The 20,579-nt window shown below is 36.6% G+C and overlaps 1 protein-coding gene across 1 annotated transcript in view; it reads right to left on the bottom strand.

The window, feature by feature from the left end:
- The window catches only part of KMT2A (lysine (K)-specific methyltransferase 2A), an 89,656-nt gene that overhangs the window by 35,308 nt on the left and 33,769 nt on the right, over nt 1–20,579 (bottom strand). Inside the window, exons 3-17 of the mRNA XM_006890887.1 lie at nt 19,260–19,329; nt 13,942–16,610; nt 12,564–12,741; nt 11,567–11,801; nt 9,772–9,836; nt 8,272–8,649; nt 7,850–7,923; nt 7,225–7,356; nt 6,603–6,716; nt 4,525–4,671; nt 3,818–3,913; nt 3,244–3,364; nt 2,311–2,424; nt 1,587–1,771; nt 378–551 (exon numbers count right to left, since the gene is read on the bottom strand). Of these exons, the coding sequence (XP_006890949.1) occupies nt 378–551; nt 1,587–1,771; nt 2,311–2,424; nt 3,244–3,364; nt 3,818–3,913; nt 4,525–4,671; nt 6,603–6,716; nt 7,225–7,356; nt 7,850–7,923; nt 8,272–8,649; nt 9,772–9,836; nt 11,567–11,801; nt 12,564–12,741; nt 13,942–16,610; nt 19,260–19,329 (4,752 nt within the window). The remainder of the gene's footprint in view (nt 1–377; nt 552–1,586; nt 1,772–2,310; nt 2,425–3,243; nt 3,365–3,817; nt 3,914–4,524; nt 4,672–6,602; nt 6,717–7,224; nt 7,357–7,849; nt 7,924–8,271; nt 8,650–9,771; nt 9,837–11,566; nt 11,802–12,563; nt 12,742–13,941; nt 16,611–19,259; nt 19,330–20,579) is intronic.

Here is a 20,579-nt window from a genome sequence, read left to right as displayed (position 1 = left end):
TTCTCTAGATGAACATGGCCTGTAGAAACAAGACAGTATTCAGATTTGATTTCATAAAGGGCTAATCAACTTCATATTAGTATTTTTCCCCTATAAAGAGTTTTTTTTATTGCTGCTTCTCCTTAATAGGAAAATAATTTTCAAACTCAGGTGAAAGCTAAATAAAAGAGCCATTTTCAAACATTACCCTTCCTTTCATAAGCCATCTTCTCAAACATAAATCTAAAAGAATACATATATTTGAAGTACTAAAGCAACATGGCATTTCTAAATATAGAAGAAAGTCTATTCAATGATTTTAATTTGCTTATGTACACCCTCATCTCTCAAAAGACTCAAAGCCCTTAAAATGTTGGTACTTTGCTCTCGACACATACCACAGATGTGTAGTTCCCTTGGTCCATTTTTCTCTTGACTCCCTCTAGGTCTAAAGGCTGCTGATCTTCCTGTTTGCTGACCTCAGTGAGAATGGGAGGATCAGGTCCTTCTGGGGAACTTCGGGAAGGTATGCTTTCCTCTGTCTCAGGATTTAAGTCTGGAGGCTTGGCTGCCTATTACCAGGAAAGATATTTCTTTTATTAACACTGAAAATAAGGTATCCATGCAAATTTTAGTAATGATTCAGATCTGCACATGAAAGAACATGGAAAGTACCAGATTTTTCAGATTTTGGAAAGAATAGTCAAAATTAAGTCTGTTCTCCAGTACAATGGCTGGGCTAAGTGAGGAAATTTGATCATGTCTAAACCTAGTACAAAAAAATCCAAACTGGGCTTAGTTCTTTCTGAGTAGGATATAGATAGTGAATTTTCCATTAAAATGCAGAACTGTAGTCTAAGATAGAACTCAGTCTAGCTCAAAGTTATTCATTTGGTTCTTTCAACATTACACCTTATATTCTTGGTTAAGTACTTCTAAAATCTACCATTTGCAACTTAAGTGGACTAAAAGTTGTAGTTTTCAAATTGTGTTCTGAGAAACTGTAAGGAGTCTCTAATCCCACTACCTCCACACCACCTTGTTTTAGTTTACAGCTTTAAAAAAAAACAACCCAATTTATCCTCAGCACTTCTGCCAAATTAAAAAAAAATTTTTTTCTTAAAAGCAACTGTGATCAATCACATTACTTCCTTAGGTAAAGTCTGTTATTCTGGCTCCCCACAGCCCTCAAGGAATAAAGTCCACATTTCCTATAATAACAGGTAGAATCTATTTCTATTTCTTACACCAAAGAAGTTCTATTCTTAATCTAAATATTTGCTCAACAGCACTAAAACAAAGAACAAGAAAACCAAGAATGAGGGCGCTCTGGTGGTATAGTCCATAGGGGGTTGCACTGCAATCTCAAAGGCAATGGCCCTCGGCTGGCTGGAATCCACAAGTAGTTCAAAAAAAAAGATGAGCAATCTCCTCCTGCACTACTTACAGTTCATGAAAACTCGCCAGAGGCACAGCTGTTAGTTGATTCCAACTCAACAGCAATGAGTTTGAGGTTTTGTTAAATCAAAGGTTATCAAAACAAAGCAACTTGTTCTATTACAAGGTAAAACTCAATTAAGTTCTCAGAAAAGGAAACTTGGGCCTACCTGCCGGTAGCGTAACAAATGACTGGTTGTTCGAGAATTCAACAAGGCTGTTAAAACCTGCTTCAGAGAAATCTGCAGCTCTTTTTCAAGGGCTAGCCGCCACTCTGCAGGGTGCCGCTCTGTACAGTTCACACAGGTGTAAGCCACACTCTCTGGCAGATTGGACAGAATTTCGTACATCTCATCTAGGAAAACAAAATCTTACAATGACAGGTGCTCTGAAGATATGGAATGAGAGAGAGAGAAGAAACTCCTCCACTGAGCTTACTATAAAACTGTATTAAGCAGAACACTGAGGTTTTAATATTCCTTAATAGCTCACATATATTGTTTTCTAAAAAGAGTATTATTAATTAACACTAAACCAAGAATTGATATTACAGAATCAGTAGATTATACTACTCAAGGGCAGCAAATAAATATTTTTAAAGAATGTTGTTGTAGATTGCCTTCAAGTTGAACACAACTCATAGTGACCCTATGAACAAAAGGCCTGAAGCCCCTCTACAACTATCGACATTTATCAAAGTTTATATATTAAAGGATGTACTCATGATAAATGAGCACAAACTTAACCCTATGCCACTTATTCTAGAGCTCAAAAAATAAATTATTAAAACTTCATATCACACTAGCATAATTTTAGATTAACATTGCATTAGGACTATAAAAAACTATCTTGAGAGAAAGGAAATGGTAATAAAAAGACTCCAACCTTCTGTACCTGAAAGATTCTCACATTTGGAATGGACCCAGCGATCACACTTTCCACACTGCATCATCTTACTCTCATAGTCATCATCATCATAACACTTATCACATAGAGGGCAGAAGTTTCCTAGAAGCAAAGCAAACTCTTCAGCAGTGCTCTGGCTCACATACCAGTGCTTTTAAAGACCAACTTATGTATGCCAGCGGAGTCTAAAATGCACGATGCTATATTCTTCTGGAATCCCATCAGCAGGGACCTACTATGGAATGTTCATGCAGCTGCCAAGGTCAATATTTTTCTGAAATGTTTCATATATGACATTATTTCTGTTCTTTTGACCAGGTGAGGCTTACAGATAATAAAAAAATAGAAAAATGAAAGAGAGCTTGAACATTCAAAAAAAATGTTTAAATATTAAGCAGCAGCAATATGACAGTTAAAAAAGGTTAGACTTGCTCTTATTTCTAGTGCTTTTATATTAGAGCTTAAAGGAGTACTTTTATATATCCTTCCTTTAACTTTTTAATTAGCAGACTCCACAAACTAATTTGCTCATTTTACTTAACTTTTACAATGAACTTTGTATTACACTATATATAGTTAAGTCAACAAAATAATGAGTTTAACATGTTACTAGTATATTTTCTCATTAAACCCAAATGTGTGATCTAAAATCATTCCTATAACAATCAAACATATATATATGCCACACTTGCAGAAATACTGGCTTGCAGTATTTCACTGTGATTAGCTGTAACAGTTCCCTTTATTCTTTCCATACAAACTTTTCAAGCATTTCCAGAAGAAAGAGCAAACCAAAGAACGTAGTTTATACACCCAAACATCCTTAACAAGACTCACAAGGTTTCATTTTAGTCTACTAGAGTGTACAATTCACCTTGAAAAATATCAAGTACAACCTCTTTAAGGTACCCTCTAAAGTACCTTTAGCAAAGAGTTTGGCACAATCGTGGCACAATGAGAAGTCATGAGACCATTGTGCATCCCATCCTTTGCCTGGAGTTGTGGCTCCACAGCTTTTGCAACGAACACACTTGGTACAGATCTAGAAAAAAAGAAATTCAATAGGAATTTTTAAATTTATCATCCCTTCTCATTTTTAAAGATCTGCAATCCATTTCTAGACCTGACTTCTTCATTATAAGGGCTTTTCCTAATAATGAAGCAAAAATTTTATACACTGACATCTCCAAGCAAGAGAACCTGGTGGTATTGTGGTAAAGACCTGCTCAGCCAACCCAAAAGCACATGGTTCAAATTTACCAGCTGTTCTGCAGAAAAAAAGATAAGCAATCTCCTCCAGTGCAATCTATTGCCTCTAAAAAACCACTGAGGGTCAGGTAGGAGTCAGTTCTGATTTGACAGCACATAGTAACCTCAAGCTAAGATATTCTCATGACAAAGTGAGAAGGTCCTCATAAGACAAATAGTAATTCTCATAAGACAAATAGTAGTTCTCATAAGACAACTAGTGAAGCAGTACTATGTGTGCACTCACCCAAACTTTCTTTTTCTTTGTGGGTTTGGTGGGGTAGTTTGGTCCCAGGCACTCAGGGTGATAGCTGTTTCGGCACTTATTACACTCCAGCAGTTGCTGTAAGAAAATACAAAGGTGAGCATTACATAATCTTCACTAAATGCCTATTATTAGAACCTCAATTTCACATTCATCTTCAAGTAAGGATGAAAATCAAAGCCCATCAGAGTAAATTCAGAATCAAAGCAATCCTGAAGGATATAGGAAAAGAGTGCCCCAGGGCCTCCGACGCCGTAAATCTTTACAGATTTTTTGCAGACTGCCACATCTTCTTTGTGCAGAATGGCTGGTGGATTCAAACCATCAACCTTCAAATTAGCAGTTAAGTGTGTAACCACTGAACCATCATAATACACCAATGTTATAATTTAGATTTCACTATAAATTATTTATTTACATTAAATCACAGAGATTTATCTCCCACAAAAGGCACTCAGTAATGAGTGTTCTTGTAAAATAATTTTTTAAGGATCTTTTTAGGCTTTCCCCCCCAAAACCATGTTTCTACTACATCTGCAAAATTACAACACAAAAATAGCCAACTTTTCACATTGAATTAAATAACTAAAGAGATGAAGTCAAATTCTAATACCTAGGTCTCAAAGACTCATTAGAAAGCAGAACTGACAATAGTATCATTCTAAGTACTCTATTATTTAATTCTGTACCTTTGTAGCCTGATGCTGCCTTCCACAAACATGACAGAACTTGCATCGTCGACAACACCAGTTTTCCAGCTGGTCCTCTAGAGGGCGCTCATTCTCCTCTAAACAAAATTTGTGGAAGGGCTCACAACATACTTGGCAATAAACAAACTGTAATAAGGAAAGGGAAACAGAAATGTCTCAGATTACATGAACAAATGTTAACCAACTTTAGATACACTTTGAATTTTAAGACTCTGTAGCATTAATTTAATATATATTTAGTAAGCAATGATTATAGGAGGGAAAGGCACAATATTGACATTTTTAAGATTCAGGGGAATAAAGCATTAATACTAGACTTATAAACTAACAAAATAAATATGACCAGGATGAAAACTCTGGTGTAAAGAGTTGTGCTGACAACCCAAAGGCAGGCAACTGGACTCCACCAGCTGGGCAATCTCCTCCCATGGTATTCTCAGCTTCTGAAAAGTCAGCAGACAATCCAGCTCCAACCTCCTATCCCCAGTGTGCTCTCTTATTAAAAATCAACATCCAGCCCTATTTTCTGCCTAAGAGATAGGCTAAGGCAAAGGGTAAAGGTCTTGTTTGGCATCTACAGAACAGCAAGTATGTCATCCATGGTCAGTGCTGATTCTGCATATTCCTCCCATTTGGCAGCTGATGCACAGACTTGCCTGGGTCAGTGTGCAAGTGAAGTGGGAAATGCTAGACTGGAAGCTCAGTGAGGGCAGAGATCTGTTTGCTCTCTGGTGTGTCCCAAGTATTTGGAATAATATCTAGTATGTAAATCAGCACTCAATAGATAACTGTTGACTTAAAAAAAAAAACAACCCAAAACAAACAAACAAACAAACAAAAACCTAAGAGAAAAAACTTAGAAAGAAAAGTCACCCATAACTCAACCATATTCTTTAATACTTTGGAGTACATCCTAGAATTTTCTACATAGGTATTTTAAAAGCATTTTTACTTATAATTTTGTAACATGCTGTTTTTATTCAGTGATACAGCACAGAACTCTCTTCCCATGTCAGTGTCCTTCTATATTGATACAGCTTTAGTGTTTCGTATTTATCATTATTTGCATACCAATACTTTTAAACAAGCCACCTACTGCTGTCCATAAATTGCTTTCAATTTTTTATGATCTTGATTATGCTAAAATGAACCTATTTATCTCATACATACATTTGCCAATTTAATTATATATTTAAGATACACAGCTGAAGTGGAACTGCTAAGTTAGAGAAGACTGACTTACATTTCCACCAACAGAAAGCCCTCATTTCCCTATCATCCTTGTTATCATGCTTCAACTTTTAGTTTTTGGTCCATCAGTAAGCTCAACTTTTCCCCCCAATGGTAACTTTCATTTCTCATTTTGTGAATTATCTTTCCCTCTCTTTTGACTATCTTTTTCTGTTATTCTTTTAATATTATTAATTGCTAAGGGTTCTTTAGATCTTTAAGGAAGTTTTTGCTTGTTTTTAGTAAATCTCTGTTGTTTGTTGGGATCCCTAGAAAGGTGGCAAAAGAAGTTTAAGGAGGTTTTGGTATTTAAGATAATTAACAATAATTTTTTTTTCTAGAGGAAAATGGCAACATTCTATTCTATTCTATTTATTTAGACATCTGTCAAAAATACATATTATGAAGATTGACCTTAAGACATGAAACTATTAAGCTTTTCAACCTGACATTTCTTCTACTTTCATAAGCAGCAGATTTTCCCCTGAAATATATGAAAAACTTCAAAAGCAATTTTAAATAGGAATGTTATTGGTAAGTGATGTCAAATTGGAATTGACTCAGTTGGCCCTCCAGGGAGTTTTCAGAGGCAGTAAACTGCCCAGGAGGAAACTGCACATCTTTCTTCCAGGGAGCAGCTGATGAATTCAAGCTATGTGCCTTTGGGTTAGCAGTCCAACTCTTTACCACTAAACCACCAAGGTTCTCTAAATCAGTAATAATGTCTGCTATCCCCAAATAAAACAGATTGTAATGATTTCTTTAATTCACAGTAAAAATAATATACCATTACACTTTCCAGGGTACAAAAAAGCAGAGTATCTTACCTCCACATGCCCACTACTGGCACAGAGAAAGCAAACTACCCTGGGTGTTATCGGAACAGAGGTCAAAATACCTAAACCTCCCATTTCCCACACATTTTCTGCTTCACAATCCTCCTGTGGAAAGAGAAAAAGACCATCTATCATGATAAAACTCTAGCTAGAAAGCAAACAAAACCTATTGCTATCAAGTCAATTCTGACTTCTCTAAACAAAAACCATTAAATTACAGTGACATCAAAATGTTAAGAGTATTCATTTCAATAATTGAGAGAATAACTATTAAATAACTATTACATTTTTAATCTTACAAACTATTAAAAGGCTTGCCTCCTCTGTTAGATATACCAGGACTGAGTTTCTCTTAAGACTTTAGTTTATTTAATCCTTGTGGTTTGATTATTTCTATGTGAAAGAATCATTTCCTTAATATCATCTCTAATTAAATATTGCTCCAGAGCTGATGATCTTCAATCAATTCAGAAACCATGGCTTCCCAACACTGACCAAAGTTCATGTCTTAATGATAGTTCTTATCCATTCTTCCTTCACACTTAATATTATAAATTTCTTTATTTAATGTTCATATTACTCTACACACTATTTGGTCACTTAACATCCTTACCTTAAAGTCCACTCTGATCCTGTGGACTCCATCTACTGGCACTTTTTGCTTAGAGCTAGTGCCATTGGAGAGAGTGTTGAGGATGTTCAAAGTACCTGCATTCTCTTGCTTATTAACTGGAGGTGGTTTTTCCTAAGGAGATGGAAGACAAAAAAAAAACAAAGCCAAATTCTTCAAAATTCAAAGTAATAATAAAGCAAAAGAGAAATTTAAATAATAGCTCTAAAAATATTTCCAATATAACTATCTTTAAAAAACAGAGAAGAGATTCTTTTCGCTACTTGTAATAGTAACATCATTAAAAGTAGACACAAGGAAGGCAGATCATTATACTATTCCTAAAGGATGTTATGCCACGTGGCCTGCACCATAAGCAGACTGCTGGTCTAGAATATGGGCAGTCACCAGGGAAAGCACTATGTGGATAAAGACAAAAAAAGAAACATCTGATTAAAGCCTAAGCATGAACTTTGCTGGTTAATTTTTAAAAATTCCACTGCCTTTTACACAGAAGAGGCAGCGTAGTTTTTTCCTTGCAATCACATAAACATTAATGATAGGGCAACTTCCCAACACACTAGAGTAACATTCCTGTAAAATGACAGAGAAACAAAGGTCTCTTCACCTTTTCTTTTGGTTTTTGTTTTACAGGGATACTTGGGCGAGGAGCTACTTTTTTCTGCTTGCTTTGCTCTGGACCTAAAAGATTAAAAGAAAATGTATGTCAGATGCTGATGAATTTATAGTCAGTAATAAATAACAATGACTACTTTAGGGATACTGACCTGTGGATAAAGGTACATTAGGGGGGAAAAAAAACAAAACAAAAAGTTATTATTTTAACTCCAAGGTTTTAATAAGAAATTAACTATCTCCAATTTGACAGACATTTTGCCTCTAATTCTTTATGACTTAGTATTTAAAAGAGAGCTATTTTTCTCAAACTCAAGGCTTCCAATTAAGCATTTCAGGCTTCCATGTTAAGACATCAGTGCTTTTCTGCTGGGACGTCAGGTTCAGCAACCTCTCCTGGCCTTCCTCACTCACCTGATTCTGGTGGAGGAGGCTGCTTTTTCTTGGGCTCACTAGGAGTGGTCTTGGGAGCTTCTTTCTTGGATGGGCCTGTGCTTGGTGGCTGTGGGGGGATGACTGGCGCTGGCTGGGCCACCTGTTTGCTGGACTTCCTGGAAGCTGGAGTGGTGATCTGTTTGGATTCAGGTGCTGGGGCTGAGGCATTCCCTTCTTCACTCTTCTCCTCGGTGGGCTTTCGTGGAGGAGGCTCACTACTGCTTTTCTTTGGGGCAGGCTCCTCTCTTGCTGGTGGGACAGGTTTCTGATTCGAGTCCACCGAGTTCTTCACAACAGTGCTCTCTTTGCTCTCCTTCTTTTCACTGGCCTTGGACTTTTTCTCTTTCTTTTTCACAGCTATGAAAAACAAAAAAGAAAAAATTATCTACCCAGAAGTAATAGAAAAGTGTAATTTAAAATAGAATAGTGTTCTGCAGCTATAGGCAGCAGTGAATGGGTAAAAAATGAGTGCCAAGGCAATCAGTGAACTAGGTGTACTGGTTTTTTAGGGAAATGGAATCATCTGTAATTTTTCATTGTAGGAGCTCTGATGGCATTTGTACTGTTAATTCAAAGGTTACAAGTATGCAACGGTTTGAATCCAACAGTGGCCTCAAGGGAGAAAGGAGAGCAGTCTCTGCCTCTTGTAATTTATAGTTTAGAAACCCAGCAGAGGACTACTATGCGTTGGAACTGACTCAATAGCAATGAGTATAGACATTGTTGTTGTTGTGAGCCGCTGAGTGAGAACAGTGGGTTTTCAGAGGCAATAAATCACATGGTAGGAGTTTGCCCTTCCTTCTCTCATCAAGCAGCTGGTAGATTTGAACTGTGTGGCTTTGGGATTGCAAGGCAATTTCTTACCACTTCCTTAGTATAGGAGTTGCTATTGTTGTGTGCTGTCGAGTCAGACTGAGTCATAGCTGACCCTCTACAAGATTTTCAGAGGCAGTAAATCACACCAAAGTTGACTGCCCTTCTTTCTCCTGAATGGTTTAAAACTGTGTGCAGTTTGGGTTGGCAGCCTAGTACAGGAGTTGTCATTGTGTGTCATCAAGTCAGAACCAACCCATAGTTGATCCTCCAGCAGGTTTTCAGAGGCAGTGAATGGCATGGGAGGAAACTGCGCATCCTTTGCCCACAGAGCAGTGGGTGGATTTGAACTAAATACTTTGGGGATTGCAGTGCAGCTTCTTCCACCAGAGCTCCCCATCACAGGAGTATATAATTTTTAACAGAATTGTTAAAAAACTGTTTATTATGTAAATTTCCAAATATATGCTAAAATAAAATAGTAAAAAGAATATCCAAGCATCTATCACCTGACTTCAAAAACCACAATCAACAACCAAAAAAACCCAACCTCCTTGAGAAAGAGCAATATGCTGTACAAACCAGTATTCCTTTTACAATGGATGCACACAACTATACAGCATTATAGCAGAAAGCGTTTTGGTGAGGAACTCTTTACCACACTACCTTTAGCTTGCTTCTGAAGGTAAGCTTTGGAAGGCATCCACTGTAGATTCTGGCATTTTCTCATCCTAGGATAACAAGGATAAATCATAAAATAAATTAGACGGAAACAACTGAAACTAGTATGAATTTGGCAGTTAAAAAAAGAGAAACTGCTCAATAATTGGAATAATTCTGAGTTTTTGATCTTTAGGATCAGCTCTTTTATCTACCTTTAGGTAGGTTCTAAAAGGAACAAAAAAACCAAACTATTTTTTTCAAATAAGACTCAAATCTCTCCTACCAAAAAAAATCCCTAGTATCATACACAAAATGAACAATTTTTCTTGTATTTACAATTAATATTCAAGTAGTAATCTGAACACACAGTAAACTCAAATTACCCAGAGCCCTTTGTCTGTCACTATTAGGATTACAGACCCATTGCATATATTTGATACTAATGTCACCCCTCAATTTATATTTAATGAAAGTAAAACTTAACTAAAAGGTTAAAAATTGCACCAAATCCACTTTAATCCCTAAATATAGTGCAATTTTATGTTGTTATCATGTACCTTTTTGCTGATCTGTGAATTGCCTTACTTCTTTCCACTAATGAGACTGAGACAAGATTCTTGCTTAAAGCCAGAGAAAATCAAAGCACATAATTAGTGAATGTCTGCTTTGGTCACTGTGCTCAAAGCAGAACTAGTTGTGTCCATCTAGAATGAGCTAAATCTATCTAGAAATATCTAAATCTATTTAGAACTATCTATATCTATCTAGAAAGATTTAGATAGATAGATATCTAGATCTACATCTATGTAGAACTATTTATATGGGATCAAATGGATAACAGCAACTCAGAAGGTGAGACAGGAATTTTAGGGGTCGGGGGAGTTTATGTTTATGAAAGGGGAAAATTCAAAAAAGGAGAGTGAGAATGGCTGTACAATTTGAAGAATGTAATCAATCTCACCAAACTGTACAGGTAGAAACTACTCAGTATGTTTTGCTGTGTATATTTTTTAATAAAAAAAGACAGTAACTTATTTTTTTAAAAAGCAGAGAACTACTTATTTAGCTTCCTAGAAACTTCCTCCTGAATAACATTTCTCCCTTCTATGCTTTATAAATATCTTTCATGTTATTCATTCATTCAATAAACATCTATTTATTGATAATATCTGTTTCTTGTGCCAGGTGGTATGTGAGATGTTCTATCACCAAATTTCTGTTTATGAAGCTCTCTTCATCCATTTTAAACAAATCATTCCAGATGGCAGAAAGAATGTCTATAAATTGACTATAAAAGGGGAGAGGAAGGCAAATTAATAAAAAAAATCTGCAACAAGTAATAACAGACATTATCTGAGATAATATTCAGAAGGTAAAGAGGCTTATGAAAAAAAATCTTTAATATACCTTGAGTGCCAAAGAGATAAAAATTAGTTCAGTTGACTTAATAAATTCATCTAAATTTGTCAATTTTTAGGCCAAATCCTCCAAAGCTATCTGATCAATAACCACTAGTCACATTTAGTTATTTAAATTAAACATCAGGGGTTTTCATCACACTAACTACATTCTAAGCTTTCAGTAGTCAGCCACACTTGGCTACATTTCCATCACTGCAGAAGGTTCAATTGAACAGCACATTGGTCCAGCCACATTACAGCATTCAACTCTACAACCAATCTTCAATTCAGGAAGATACAAGACACTATATTGTTTTCTGATTCATATCTGCAACAAACCAGGGACAAGTAACCTTCATGAAGTAGAGGTCAACACTTCAGAGTAAGACATCACTCACTTGCAGCACTGCTTCTTTATATTGCGACCACCAAACTTGGGCTTGTCTAAGCAGTTAGTACAAACACCACAGTCCTCAGGCACCTGGCAGCCAGGACACTGTCCACACCGCCTTGATCGCCGTCCTTTCTTTACTGGAGGTTCCTGAGGAGCCTTGTTTCTGGTGACAGGTTTAATTGGTTTGATGGGTGGAGCAAGAGGTTCAGCATCTTCTGAGCCAGCAATTGATGACTTGTCTGTTAAAGAAATGTATCATTAGTTCTTAGGAAGTATCTAATTCCTCTTGAGATCGTCAAGATCCATTTCTACTCATTCAAACCCAAAAACTGTAATATTCACATGTAGTACCCAAAAAGTCTGAAAATTCACATTAACACTCAGATTGGTTTAAAAAAAAATTATTATTTATTTGTGTGTGTGTGTGTGTGTGTGTGTGTGTGTATGCGTGTGCCATCGAAATGGATTCAACTGAAATAGGAGGAGATTGCCCCTCCTTCTTCAGCGGAGCATCTGATGGATTTGAACCACACACCTTCGAGACTGCACTGCAGCTTCTTGCCACTAGGCCGCCAGAGCTCCCCAACACGCAGATGTTTTAAATAATTATTCAAATGTTTGAAAATGCTTGTAATTCACACTATGATGGGAATAAAAATTCAAACACAGAAACAAAGCACAATCTAACCTAAAATCAAGAATATGAACTGAATGCCTCTAAAAGTTCTCTAAACTTCTAAATTTTACATGAGCAGCTACCAAGCATGTTCCCACTCCATCTTCCTTCCCTCTCTCCTTTACTCAGGTCAGACTTGCATCACAGTCAAAAAGCCTTATCTCTGATTTGTTCTCCCTCACATCCATTTCCTCTAATAAAATCCTTGCACATTTAATTTCGTCTTGCTTTTTTCAAAGGACTCAGAGTAATATATATTATTATAAATAACCTACTGGTATACTTGAATGATTACTGAGCAAACTGGTTGCCATCTCTGACCTACCATCATTCCCCATGGAAGACAAAATTTTTTCTCGTTCTTCCCATGGTAAGGCACTCAGGGTGGGCATGTCATCGGGAAATACAGCTCGTTTTCGGCCAAGGGCAACAGCAGCTCTTCTGCAGACATGTTTAATCCGGGGTCCACGCACAGAAGTCTCTGATGAATCACTTTCTTGACCCTGAATATAAGGCAAAAACCCAAATAATAAAACCACAGGTAATATAATTATGTTGACCTCAAGGTGTTGTTAATTTATCATAATCTAGATTCAAAACATTAATATACAAGTTCATTATTAACTGACAGGTCTTATGAACACAGAAAAATCAATTATTTCTATATCCTAAATTGGTGGCAAATGAGGCTTCTAAAACAAACAAAAAAATCAACTAAGTTTCTATTTTTAATTACATATCTTCAAATACCCCTAAAAATTCAATCTGTGAGTCTATAATAATACAAAAATATTTGGTCTGATATAATGAGAGTTTATCTTAACTACAGACTATGTCTTTTATTTCCCCGGTTAACAGAGAAAAAGGAGGAAATAACCTATCAATGGGCATATGGAGTCATGACTCCAAATAGAAATACCCCAAATTTTAAAGAGCAGTTGCTCTAACACTAATGATGCAAACCAAAACACATCCAACGAAAGCCATCTCTCAGTGGAAGAACTATGGCATGCAAATATAGCCGAAGAATCAAAGTCTGTGGCCACATAATAGGTTTGAATAAATATGCATCTAGTACATGACAGCTTCTGTTTTTTAAAGAATCTAAAAATTGGTGAGTTTTCTCAGGGAAGGCCAGTGACTTGCTCTGTTTAAGCTATGCTAATGATTGTAAAAATCTGTCTTAACTTACTATCTTCTTAATTGTCCAACTGACTTCTAGTTTTCAGGTCCCATAATAACATCTAGCATCCATTGCTCTAATCTTCACTAATGTTTCCCTCTAGTTCTTTTATCTTATCAGAGATGGTAAAACCATATGACATTAATAACCATACACCATCTAAATTGCAGATTTTTTAATGTCAAACCTGTACAAATGGCTTGACCTCCACTATAATGTGCCCTAACCTACCTTTCAGCCTCTATCCATCATTATTCCATGTGTACCAATTCATCTACTTACTGTTCCTTGAATACGTTTTCGATTTCAACCTCTACCCACACTGTTCACTCTAGAAAGTTTCTCCAGGCATTCTCTATCAAAATCCTATCAGTCCTTAAAGGACCATAGCATATACCACTACTTTCATACTACTTTTCCTAATGCTCATAACTGAATATAACGGAAACACTTAATCTAAGACTTGCCCGTAGAAGAGCTTGATAAACCTGACTTTAAGAGGCAAGGTAGAAGAGAGTACCTGTGCTTTGGGTTGGTCAGTTTGCTTAAGACTCTTACTCTTCTCAATCTTGCAGAGCTGGGCTTTGGCCTTTTTTAGGAGGCTGGCAACCCTCTTGTCAGTCATTGGAAGCTTGTCTGCCTGAGCCAACATGGAGCCTATGGAGGAAGTGGAATGTTTAACAGTGCTAGATGAAGGAGTGGAAAGGCAGAGGGTTTTCTCCTTCTCCAGGGATGGGGCAGTTGGGTCGAGGTCCAAGTTGGTTTTTTCCAGATTTCCTCTCCCTTTCTTTATAAGTATTTTGGTTTTGACAGCTGTTGTATCCCCAAGAGTCACAGAAGTAATATCAGTCCCAGAATCAAGTGATGAAGACTTCTTCCGCCCAGTTGTTTTTTTGGCAGAAGAAGAAGTGGCAACATCTTCACCAACAAGAACCTTCTCTTTGGAAACCCTACCCACAGGATACAAAGCAGAACTACTCTGAATTTCTGATCCCTTTTTCCTTTTCTCTTTCCTTGATTCCCGTTTATTTTCTTTTTCTCTCCCCCGGTCTCTCTCTCTACTCTTGTCCTTCTCCACGCTCTTGTCAGCATCTCGATCTTTGGACAGCTCCTCAGGGGCCTTGTCTTTGTTTCTCCCTCTTTCCGTCTGAGAGCCTGGGGTGAACCAAGGGAAGAGAGGAGTAGGACTACTTGATGAAAATGGCTCGGCTTGAGCACTAGTCTGCTTCCTTGGTCTCTGATTTTTCTCTGTAGATTCCCCAGACTGAGTCAGGGAATGAGAAGGGAAAGTAAAAGTTGGGTTTAAGGCACTAGTGGCAAGAGGACTAACAGAAATGCTCAACGAAGAAGAGACAGAAGACGGTGGGGTGAGAGGTGACAGCTCAGAAGTACTAAGCCTTCCACTTCTTGTCCTCATGGAGTGAGAAGGAGATCTTGGTTCAGATCGAATAGGGCTAAACACTTTCCTTTTTCTTTTTCTATTAGATACTCCTGAAGATGTTCCAGCAGAAGTTCGATTACCAGGCAAGGTAACAGACTCAAATATTCTAGAGTGAGCCTCACTTGGAGTAAATCTCGGAGCTCTCAGAAGAGGGCTCCTTTTGTGCATCAAACCTTGTGCATCAAACCTTGTTCCAGGATGGAGTGGTGAAAACAATCGGGCTGAAGCTGCTGTACCAGACGTAGAAAAACCAGATGCGAAGCCAACATCCTCAGGAGTCAGTGGAGGGGGTCGGAAATTATCAAATATTGGTTTGCGAATCAGACCTTCTTTGGCATACTTTGCTGAGGAAAAGTATTGTGGCTCTGATCTAGAATGCTTCAAAGAAGTCCACCTAAACGTTGGTTCTCGCAAAATAGATTTTCGCTTCTCTTGCATGGGAGCAGCAGAAGTAGGCAAAAACGGTGATGCTAAAGGGATTGTTGGAGGCATTAGCCAAGGTGTGTGGTCAGAGATACTGGAGGCTGGCTGCAGAGGTGGGGGCGGAGTAAGCAGAGGTGGTGGTGGAGAGGAGGAGGGCTGCTGCTGAGGAGCATTTTGTAGAGCTGATAATTTTTTAGTTGTTCTAGATCCAAAACTTCTCTCGGAAACGGAATACCTCCTGCTTCTCCTATCATTATTATCATTTTCTGGGGACTGGGAAATAGGCAGTGGAGTATGAACTTCGGGGGTTTCGCTGCGCTCTTCAGGAAGTACCTGAATCTCCTCAGAGGCCTGAGAATCTGTGGAGGTATCAACACTGGGGCTACTAGATCGGGAAGAGTCTGAAGACATCTGAGAGGAGTGCTGAGAAGCTGCGCTTGATTTTTCAGAAGATCCACAGGAAGTGGCACTGAATCTACTGTTCGGTGTAGACTCGAGTCGGGCAATTTTAATTGGTGGGTCATAATCCTCATCCTCTATAAACCGACGAGGGGTTTTAATGATCCGTGAGGAAATGGCGCTGACAACAGGCATGATGAACTGTCGGATATTTTTGACCTGTGTTTTCACTTTTCTTCCTTGCAGTTGAGCTGCTTCTTTTTCAATTTTCTTTTGAGCCCCCTTTTTTGCCTTTTGTAAGAGTTGCTTAGCAATTGTTGCATCTGTCCTTTTTGAAGAAGGAATAATCCTAACAGTTGGTTTAATCCTTCGAGGGCTTTGTCTGACAACAGTCTTATCTTCTTTTGTAAGTGGAGGTGTACCTTCCTTGTCTTTCCGAACCTTCTGGGGCTTCTCCAGTTCAGAGTTAATGAGGAGACTGGAAGGGGTTTTTATCCTTTCTGTTGATGGAGGTCTTCCTCGCCGTCGCACAATTTGTACCCCCTTCCTTCCTATTTGAAGCTTCCCTGTCTTAAATTTAGACTTGAGAGGAGAGAGTTTACCTGCTCTTAATTTTTTAATCTTTGTGGCTTGCTGAAATGTAGCAGAAGGTGTCCGTTTAATTTTTTTCAGGCTATCTTCTTTATTTCCCTTTGGTAACTCTGAAATGTCCTTTCCATGCGTTATTTTGATTTTTACTCCAGGGAAGGTGGGAGGTCTTCCTCTCTTCTTTTCTAAACTTTTGGAATCTTTCTTCTTTATTTTCTCTCCAGATTTGGTCTCTGATTTATTTAGAGAGGAAAACATGGATGGATCTGAGAGGATAGCTGAATTTCGGTCAGAGCCACTTCTAGGTCTCCCACGAGGTTTTCGAGGACTAGTTTTAACTGCGTATAGAAATTAAACAATGAAGAGCATATATTTAGCTGTGTAGTTCAGGTCTTAACTAAGCTGAATATAATTTAGCACAAGCCATTTTGTACTGAACTCTTCTTGTGTTAATATAACATCTTAATTATGTTTAGTTTCTTTTCACCAAAAACTTGTTTCAAAGAAATCAAGTAAATAACACTGTACAAAAATTAAGACAATTTTTTAAAAGTTTTTAATTCCAATACTGATATACAAACTAGTCTTTTTTTACAAATTTAGACGAACAAAAGTTTTTTCCTGAACTCAAAATAGCCCATATTTTTTAAAAGCACTTTTTCATACTTAACCACCAAGATCAATATTTAAGATCATGAAACCATGTTTATAGTAAGTAATCTCACAGCTTCAATACAGAATTTTTACTTTAAATTAAATATAATGGCATTGCTCCTATCAGTCATATACCTACTCTCACAGGAAAATGTTCTTTGGCAAATCAGCTTTCTCTATACAAAGTAAACTAAAAAAATCTTACTGAACAGAAAAGTTAATGAGTTAGAATAAGTTCAGTGAACTCAGTGACATGTGAACTAATCAGGGAAGTGAATGAAATATTAATTAAATGAAGGAAGTCAAACTCAATACTGTCGAACTGGAATCAACTCACAGCTGACTCTGCAGTGGATTTTCAGAGGCTATAAATTGCATGGGAAGAAACTGTCCATTTTTCTCCCTCAGAGAAACTGATGGATTTGAAGTGCCTGCCTCTGAGTTGGCAGGACAACTCTGTTATTTACTAGGTTACAAGAGCTCCCTTAGGCTCTTAAACCAGTTAGCTCAAATTTTTAAAAACCAGTGTAATTCTATTTGATGTAAAAAATGAACTGATAATTTACTAAATCAAGTTTCTTTTATTTGAAATAAAATTAATTTTCCAATTTATAAACCAACTCAATCTGTTCAGTAAGAGATTTAAGAAGACTATACACTGCATAATTTTCCTAATGTTATTATGAGTTGTCAAATTCTATCACACTTCTCTTTCTTCTTGATTTTTCAATGTTTCATGACTCAATATTATTCAGAAATTAACATCTCCCCTAACACCAAAAGAGATTTATGCCATTATGGGTATTTTAGACTAAGGAGCCAGTCTTCTAACAAAACAGAAATCAACTTAGGTCTTATTCTTGAGCTTTCTATATAGAAATGCTTTCCCTAGCAATTAACTTATGAAATTTCCTAAGTAATTAAGGATTCACAAATCCTTCTAATTACAACAAAAGTAATAAACTAGACGACAGCAAAGAAATTATAATTTATTTCTTAATAAAGCATATCTAGATGGCTCCACTATTAAAAGTAAGATTAACATTTAAAGTAGATGGATAACCAGGAAGGAAAAATCCCCAAAACTTAACAAAATCATAAAAAAGTAGACAATTAACCAAACAACTATTCAGAAGTACATCACAAAGTTCCTTATTATCCTAGTATACTTGAATCTTGTCACTCTGAGGGATTTAACAATTCTGAAAATGTTTGCTAGCCAATTTTTTAAAAAAGAACTTGTTGGATTACGAGACTAAGCAGAACAGACAAGGTCCCAGTTCTGCTATTAATTTCCACAATCCACTGCACATTCCTAGAACTCTGAACTTAATTATAAATAAGTGCTCATTTCCGGGGCCTAATGTTTGTCATGTCTAAATGAAGAATTGGACCAGATGATCCCTCTTAGTCTCTTGCTGACGGGAGGTTTAAGATTTTATCACATCTTAAACACAACACTGCTACTGTCTAAACAGCACAAATACTGGGACACTACTGGCTAATGCCTCCCAGTTATGAGTGGAAATACCACCACCACTTCGCTGGTACTTAACTTGAAAAACTGTCAACTTACATGTTTTAATTATATTACTTTAAAACATACAGTGACACCATGGAATGAACTCCAAACACTAGTGAACATCACAAACCAAATCAATATAAGAAAGCAAAACCATAGCCAATAATATTCAATTAGATTTTTTTTTATCAATATAACATGAAAGAAAAATATACAAGTCAGGCAGCACATCTGGGGAATGCATTTTCCACCAAAAGAATTCTGGTCTTCTCTTTATTTCCACTGTCTTGAATTTTAAGATACTCTTGTTATTTTGCTGAGAACAATAACAAGTACTGCTAACAAATGGAAACAGTCTCATAATATTTTTACTTTAATATAGCCTTTCAAATATGAACTGTTTTGTCCTTATTTATTTAAAAATAGTAGACAAAATTCCAGCTGTAAAAAATGGCCAAATTATTAATAAAAGCATATATATTACCATGTAATATAAAAGATGCAAATCTGGCAATGGTTTTAGTAGGTTATCGTCAATTTGTCTACCAAGTTTTTTCCATTAATAGGAAACATCTTTCCTTTGAAGTGGTTACGAGAGAGCTAAATACTAAAGAAGAAACCAAATATGGCCTGACAAGAGTCCATCAAAGTCTAATTCATAAGTCATTTCTTACTTAGTATGAGGGAATAGGAATGATGTTTTTTTTTAAAAAAAATCAGTATTTTAGATAATTTTCACATGCAAAGAAAGCCAAGGGAAATCTCAAACACCTACAAAGCCTGAAGGCATCATGTGTTTAACTGGCCATACCTGATGGAGACCTTGTAGGACTTCGCACTCTGACTTCTTCATCTGAGCCAAAACCTAAGAACTGCTCATCCTACAACAAAGGAAAATTATTTTAAAATCAGAAGCAAAACTCATAATCTGAACATATCCCAAAGAAATACCCAGAGGAGATATAAATTAATTTGGAAAATTAGCCTCTATTAATCATCATTATTCAAATGGATACTATAAAGTCACTAATATTGAAATAAATGGACCTACCCATACAGCTCCATTACAAACAAATAGGAGCTGAATAATACACTGAAATACCATCTTTGGTGCATAGTACACAAGAATCAGTCCTAAATTTCAAAATAGATACAGCCCAAAACAATTAAAGAGTTACTTTAATGCAGGTAAGCCAATCAGTGCAATGTCAGAATTATACAGCCCCAATAAAACAAACAAATGCTTTTCAACAAAGTAGTTAAGTCAAAGGAATAACATAACCATAATCTCTTGTCTATTAAATGTTAAGAGACTGAAAGTGCCATAATTGTCAGTTCCTTAACTCAGGAAATGACCTTTAGATGTGATTTATATAGGTTTGAGATTCAAAGGATTCTCATCAGGTATTTTATGGCATTTTGAAATGCCCTGTGATAAGAGACTTAATGGTGGGCAGCAGCATTTGTGAAAGGGATCATGAATTGACCATACACAAGGTGAAATTCAATTACTAAACAACTTAAGAAATACCATATTTTCACTTATCAAAGACAAAGGCAAAAACTTTTCCTACCTCTAAGCTTACTCTGCCTTTAAAAACAAACAAACAAAAAAAACCCCTAAGGATTCCTTTGACCTATTTTGGACAACTTCTCAAAACAAATGGTCTACTTAAACTCACTAACAGACGCACATTAACTAAGAGGTCTTTCTAGAGAATAAGATACAGAATTTCAGATTTCAGAAATAAGTAACATAAAATAAGACCAAAATAAGGAATAAAGAATAGATTTTCTTGTCTCTCCAATTTATACTGAAAGGCAGACCCCAGTCTGTGACCCAGATTTTAAAGCACCAAAAATTAACATTCAAAAGATGAGAATGAACAACAGTATCTGTAAATTTTCTAATAAAGAGTCATTTACTCAGAGTTAGGTGCAAATTTCAACCATGCATATACTGAAAGAGAAATGTAACGTCTTGGATGAATTAGCAGGCTTATCTCCTAAATGTAAATGCCTTTGAAAAGCAGAAATATTTGGGGTCAAATCTTTGCATATCAGGGAACTGAGAGACAATTCTTATTAGAACTGAAAAGGATTCTGCTATGTTGTTGTTGTTGTTGTTGTT

Source organism: Elephantulus edwardii, unplaced genomic scaffold (genome assembly GCF_000299155.1).
Source record: "Elephantulus edwardii isolate Elephantulus edwardi_28Jun2011 unplaced genomic scaffold, EleEdw1.0 scaffold00093, whole genome shotgun sequence".
Classification (NCBI taxonomy): Eukaryota; Metazoa; Chordata; class Mammalia; order Macroscelidea; family Macroscelididae; genus Elephantulus; species Elephantulus edwardii.
Note: the sequence above shows the minus strand (reverse complement) of the source record. Positions and strands in the feature narration are given on the sequence as shown.